The following is a 7,500-nucleotide window of genomic DNA, read 5'->3' as shown; positions in this document are numbered from 1 at the left end:
ATTGTTTGTAGTTAAGGAAATTATTACCAAAAAATTACTGTGTTCAACATTTTAAGAAAATGTATGGTTATAGAAAGAAGTTATTATTGCTTTGTGGGAAAATTTAGTACATACACAATATAAACATTTTACACAATCTATTATATTATAAACATACATATATACAATTTATAGTAGCAGAAGAATTTACAGTATCTTTAGAGAAGGTACTAAAAGAATTTACAGTAGCATTATTAGAAAACAGTTATAAGAAGAACTTTTTTCTTTTTATTATTGTGTGGCTGCCGACGCACGTGACACAGTCTGACTGCTGTGCGCCCCCACCGCACACGCTTTGGGGTTGCCAAGTACATGGCGTACCTCGTACTGGATGCTGCATGTCGACATTGCTAGTTACGTCGTGCGTAATCAAATGCTGATGCCATTGCTTCAGTCGAAGCGCCATTACAACACTACTGCATCTTGCGGCATGACATGCCGATTTTTGACAGTTGTCGTGACTCGACTGTGTAGGTGCTGGGCAGCCTTGCACATCCGCCATTACTTGGCGGTTACGAATCATGTGGATTGATGGCAACTTGTTCGTAATTAGATCGTAATGGGTTGTAATGAGCAAATTTTTGGCCGTTACGACGGTCGCTGTCTTGAATCACCAATGTGTGACTCAGGCATTAGAATTTTAACTTAGTCTTTGGGCACTCAGACATTTTTATATAAGTTTACAAATCACTTTGGGCCTTTATTGTCACTCTGCACACTTCTTAACACCCTTTGCCCTGGTGCCTACTTCCAACTGCCATCTGCTCTAGGACAAGGAACCTCCATATATATGGGGTGCTGTCTGATAGTCATACGATACCAAACCTGGTATAATTTTTCCTATGGGCTCTCTTTTTCATTAATGTTCACGTTCACTTTTTCTATACATTTGGTTCGAAGGTTGTTTTCGAGGTCGATGGCGACAAGATGTTGGTCGGCCATCTGCCTCGGGAGGCTCTCATGGCATTCTTATTTCAAATAGCTTCTGACCTCTGTACATATCCCACACAAACGCACACACACATGCACATATAGTGTGTGTGTATATATATATATATATATATATATATATATATATATATATATATATATATATATATATATATATATATATATATATATATATATATATATATACACACACACACACACACACACACACAGACGATATGTGTGTGTGTGTGTGTTTGTGTGGGATATGTAGAATCACAATAACATGTAATGTACAGTATATATGCAAAAGTATCACAAGAAACACGAAACATTGAGTATATATCTGGACCAGTTTTGCATTTAGTTATCTAAAACATCTTTAAGAGGATTCCTCTAATGCCGGGAGTTCACAATCAGGTTTACCTGTCAGTTCATCAAATTCAGCGTTAAAACCTGTGTAGACGACAGTTCATCCGTGCAGAACGGATGTACTGATGGAATTACCTAAAGTTCTTTCGACTGACTGACAGGATGCATGTGTGGACTTATGGGTCAGCAATAATTTTGTGACATTCGCCTTACAAGAAAACCCCTTATAAATCCATAAACTAATGAAATGTAAACTTAGCAAAGAAATGGTAGGTCTCGTAGTGAAAATGGGTTTCTTAACAGTAATTTATTATTTACAATCACAACATGGAAGAAATTACCATGGAAACTGGACACTTTCACTAAAGTAAGTAAGTTGGGATTTTACACAACAGCAATGATTGAGTTAATTGGATAACGCTTTACAATTGCGAATACTGGCCACATGCAAGTGGACGTGTGAGCCAGTTAGACAATAATTCTATCAGCCCTGGAGGGCGAAAATTTACAGGCAATCAGGAACACAGGCACATGGCTATGCTGGTAATGGCATTGATAACACTCCTGGAATTAAACAATTCCAGGTAAGAATAACACTGAGATGATAATATCTCTATAATTGAATAAATGCAAGAATTGGAGGGAGATCCTTTACTCTACTCACTTGCTAGCAAGGGGGTGAGAATTATGTTATACTCTATCAAGGAATTACACATGGGGTGTTGATACACTGTTTAAGTTGGCGAGACAAGAAATTACTTGACCAATGAAATGTGAGAGAGAGATAATAAAATGAGTCAAAGAATAAGATACTGGCCAATCAATTTCCCTTCTGGGCCACATTACCTTCATTCCTTCCTGATTTTGTATTCACACACAACCTTGTGTCGATGTGATCCAAGTTAGCGGCAATGTCCAGGAACTGGTACTTCTGTCCAGCGTGAAAAGTGTGAGTTCTAAAAGCCACCCAACTTCTCGGGTTTGTCTGGGCAGAGGCTACTCAGTCTGACTGTCTCCTAGACTGATCTTTCTTGAACTGATAGTTGCTAGAGGCATCGCTTTAGGCCACGGATGCGGTGTTTACCAGGGAATCAGGAGAAGAGGTTTGGCCAGAATAAAAGCTGAAAACTCAGTGGGAGGTAAGATGAATTTGGGATTAAGGCAGGCGACCTCTGCACGTGTTTTCCCTTGAGACTCATAAGGACCCCTGAAAAGATGAGACACATACTGGTCAACAACTCTCCTGTCACTCGTAGGTCTTTAGCGATCCCTCTCTCCCCTAACTGCCTGGTATACCTGTCTGGTATATTTTGCCATAAGCGGTGATATTTATCAAAGTATGTATGTATGTATGTATTTATGTAGGTATAGATGAAGTTGGCGCTCAGTGGCGTTCGACAGCCACAAATCTACTCTACATTATTTAAGATTAAGGAAGAACTTTATTGGTGGCATGTGGCATTACATGATTGGTAAATACCACTCTTCCTTCCTGTCTTTTGGGTTATTTGACATTCAATAATTCTATGATAGTTGTGCGACCTTTAACGGGGATTTCATTCATTTAGGTTGATAATAATATCGTAGAAGTTTTGGCTATTATTGAAAACAGAAAAAACCATAGAAGAGTTGTGGCTCAAGAAAGATGTAAGTTATTTGCAGTTGGCCAAGATGGAAGTACTTGCATTAAGAAATGAGGCAGATGTTATGGGAATTGTGTAAAGAGCTTTTATCAGTAATGTACCCTGTGTAATTTACTGGTCAGTGAGCGAGCGTCCCAGTTTTATTGCCTTCCTTTTGATAGTTTGGGCCCAGAAAGTGAATGTGCCCGCCATCTACTTTACCCTGACCATTGTATTCTATCATCTGTTTGTCTGATTTTTGTTCCTGGCAGTTTCTTGGTCTGTCCTACGTACCCAAGCATGGGTTTACCTGGCGTTGTACCCAGTTTCTATTTGTGTGAACTTTGTACCCCAGTCACTCTTTGTCTGACCTCTTCCCCCCACTATGTGTTTGCCTTTGTCTGACCTTATACCCCATCATCTTTCTGTATAACCCCTCATACATCTGCTCCTATTTACAAGACCTCTGCACCCCAGCGTGTGTTTGCCTGACCTTTGTTCCCCAGCGTTTCGTTATCTGTCTAGCCTCTGTACCCCAGTATCTCTGCCTCTGCATCTGCTGAGGCCCCATGTGCCATTTACACCTTGATATCTCTCTCTCGGTGATTTTATTCTCGATTTTCATTTATTGGGAGAGAATTCATGCGCGATTAGAATGCATTATTTGCTAAGATTTCATATTTAGAGAGAGTGTACTACTTAATTTCACTTCGAAAATAGGAAAAGAAGACCAAGGCCCATTTATTCATCATCATAATTCTCCCTCAAAAACGTCAACTGTGTAAATGTTTTCGACTTTTACATTTTACTATATTTCAGCATACATTCACTCTCATACTATATAAACTCACACACACACACACACACACACACACACACACACATATATATATATATATATATATATATATATATATATATATATATATATATATATATATATATATATTTATATTTATATATATATATATATATATATATATATATAAATAATTAAATATATATATATATAGTGTATATTAAATAATTAAATATATCGATGTATATATAGTAACAATAATGTCTTCTGGCGTTCTGCAGAGTGAAGAACGTGATTTGTCTGTGTCTCCTAATTTTGGTTACCACTGCGATATGAAAATACGAAAATGTGCTTGCTCTATTTTATCCTGATTAATTTGAATTTCATTTCATCCGGGAACAGTTGCACCGATTGTGCTTCTGCCGAACCAGCTGATGTCGGCCCCCCGGGGATCGTCGGTGGGGCTGGAATGCAAGACTGAGGCTTATCCCAGGGCTGTGACCTTCTGGAAGCACAACGACACAATGGTCATGTCGACTCACAAATATAAACTGCAGGAGATTCACCATGACGACTACACAACGACCGTTAAACTCATTATTAATAAGGTAAGATTCTTATGTGCATGCGGGCGACTTCTCATGAAGTTAGTATGTCAGGAATGGTCAGGCATCTTTGAAGAGCAATCATTCTCAACAGAAACAAGTAAAAAATGCGCCGAAGTTTCTTCGGCGCAATCTGAGTTTCTGTACAGCATATAATGTTCTATGAAACTTTCAGCCACGGCCCATCAAACTTTAACCCGCGGTCCATGGAACTCAGCCACGGTCAGGTGGTGGCCTGTGTTGTTGGTACCTATAGAGGTGCCAGAAGTACGATTATTGCTAAATTTAACCTTAAATAAAATAAAAACTACTAAGGCTAGAGGGCCTCAATTTGGTATGTTCGATGATTGGAGGGTGGATGATCAACATACTAATTTGCAGCCCTCTAGCCTCAACAGTTTTTAAGATCTGAGGGTGGACAGAAAAAGTGCAGACGGACGGACAAAGCCATATCCATAGTTTTCTTTTACGGTAAAGTAATAACTAAAAATGAAGGCCTAAGAATAGAATTCAAAAGTCTCCGGTGCAGTGTATCGTGGGACAACATTTAAAAATTCAACCTAACATAGACCTACTAAGTTTGAACATGCACATACATACATACATACATACATACATACATACATACATACATACATACATACATACATACATACATAGATGTATTACAGAAAAAAATGAAACGCAAAGAATAAGTACTGACAGGTTTCACCTTTAGTTTTTTAAGACGCCTTCAAGCTGCCCTATTGAAGATCGTCATGGAAAAGGAAAGGCAAAACCGGTCAGGATATATACCCTGACTTTCATTTTCCTGTGGCTTATTTGGATGTGTATGTATCACGCGTTTCCTGTGATTTCAGGCATACATACATGTATACATTTATGCACTCACCTTGATGATAAATCGTGTTGCGGCAGATTGAAAGCATTCGCTAGCAAAAATACAAATTGCCTTAATATTCTGAAGACCGGTTGTTGATTAAACGTTGATGTTGCATCATACTGGTGGCCATTTGGCTTACAACGACTCACTAATTTATCACATCTCACTCATCTTGTTTCTCGTAATTTGTTCACATTCTGTATTTATTATTTTTCAAATAGTCACAGTCATATGCTATGTGTTTTATTTTTCAATATTATTTTCATTGGTTATAAAGACGTTCCCGAAGCCAAAAATTATTTTGATTGGATTTATCTATTATCCTCTTAATATACCTTTTCTCAGACCAAAGGTCTTGTCCAGAGTCCACGAACTCTTTCTACAAGCTATGTTTATTATTATTATTATTATTATTATTATTATTATTATTATTATTATTATTATTATTATTATTATTATTATTCATCGTCCTAAGCAATACAATTCGTATACTTCATGTGTACAGTTCACCGATGTTATCCTTGTAACTCATTGCTCATTTTCTCTCAGAACCGTCTTTCGTGCATGATTCATCTGTGGTGATTTTGGATCTTGATGGTATGTCTTGCTATAGTAAATGAAACCTTGCCGTGTAGATAACGGTACAAAAACTTCCTTACCTTTTTCAGAACCCTCTCACTCGTCAATTACAGTAAATTTTCTGATTTCACTGACAGGCTAACCCATTCAAATGCTCCTTCGCTTACCTTTGCACTTTTAGATTTATCATAATTATCTCCAACATCGTGTGACGCAAAGGATATCAGTGAAATCTGCTGCTCGTATCTTTCTTGTGCTTCATGTTTCACAAATCTCCACCGATCTTCGGTCTCCCTTCTCGTAGGTCTCACCCAAGTGGGTTCGACTCTTCCAACTCTTTAGGTGGTGTCCGTATGAGGCCGGCTGACACTATCATGCACGTTTCTCTCAGGGATTGGGGAAAGGCCTTGCCCAAGCCATCTCCATCTCCCTTTCGTCTTTATCTCACCTTCGTATGGAAATTCCTTAGCTTCCCTTAATATCTTTCCAACTCTATCTTTCCATCTTACGTCATATTCTTCTGAAAGCTTTATTCTCAAGTCGGAAAAATATTTTAGATATGATTTCATTGCCATACCAGGATTCATATCAGTATAGCAATTCAGATCCCAAAGGACCTATGTATAACCTTACTTTTATATGCTATTTCTCTCCAAATGATTTCCAGATCTTATTAAACCTTCCAATTGTTTTGTTCAAGAGAACCTGTACTGGATACCATTGTTCCTAAACATTTGAAAATTTCAACCGCATCAATACTTTCTTCATATAATGTGATTTCACCCCTTTATGCATAATCTGTCATCGTTATTTCAGATTTTCCTAGATATATTGTGCCCCTTCTCTAAGTGTGTGAAGCATCCTAGTGTATTATTCAAGTTTTGTCAATCTTGGGGTGTTTTGCTGATTAAAACAGCATCGTCTGCATATTCTAAGTCTGTCAAGTTTCTATCGTTACTCCATTCTAAAACCTTTTCTTCTGTCTCGACCACCTTTCTGTTTTGAAATCTTTGTGAAGGGCAAACAGCGAAGCAAAGATAAAATAACCTTCCCTTGTAGCAACCTGCTATTTACTGCAAATTCATTTAATAAGGCTACGCCAACATTAACTTTGCGTCCATTTCGTTAATGGGTTATTTTAATCAATTTCATATATCTAACGTCAACACCTTATGGCGCGAGACCTTCCATAATTTTTACCTGTGGACGCTGTCAAACGCCTTCAGGCAAACAGTAAAGCCACCAGAAGCTTATCTGTGCAACCTCTGCTCCCTTCTACAACAAGATCACAGGTCTAAAATGAGATGAACTATATCTGTCATCTCCTTCAGAGACACATTCACAACAAATTGACAAGTATGCTTCTAATGACTTGTTGTCCCTTTCAAAGATTCGTTCAGTTACTTTTTCATTTGATCTGTGTCAAGGAATCTTTCTTTTGTGTTTCCTCTCTTTTGCGAGACTGTTCACTCGCTTTTTAAGAATATGTTCACTCGCCGTTTAACTTTTCTTCTTTCAAACGCTATTCACAACTTCTTGTATTTTTTTCACTTTCAAAGACGTGTTCTCTCACTTTTGCGTTTGTATTTTCTGTTTCTTAAGCATTTTTTCATTACTTTGATATTTTCGCTTTTTCAAAGACTTGTCATTTTTTTAAAGACTTCTTCGCTC

The 7,500-nt window shown here is 37.7% G+C and overlaps 1 protein-coding gene across 1 annotated transcript in view; it reads left to right on the top strand.

Moving 5' to 3' along the window:
• LOC136836755 (lachesin-like) overlaps positions 1–7,500 on the top strand; it is a 217,864-nt gene that overhangs the window by 122,090 nt on the left and 88,274 nt on the right. Inside the window, exon 5 of the mRNA XM_067101307.1 lies at positions 4,165–4,370. Within this exon, the coding sequence (XP_066957408.1) occupies positions 4,165–4,370 (206 nt within the window). The remainder of the gene's footprint in view (positions 1–4,164; positions 4,371–7,500) is intronic.

The sequence above is a fragment of the Macrobrachium rosenbergii genome, chromosome 56, assembly GCF_040412425.1.
Source record: "Macrobrachium rosenbergii isolate ZJJX-2024 chromosome 56, ASM4041242v1, whole genome shotgun sequence".
In the NCBI taxonomy this organism is placed as follows: domain Eukaryota; kingdom Metazoa; phylum Arthropoda; class Malacostraca; order Decapoda; family Palaemonidae; genus Macrobrachium; species Macrobrachium rosenbergii.
This window is presented reverse-complemented; position numbering and strand designations above follow the sequence as displayed.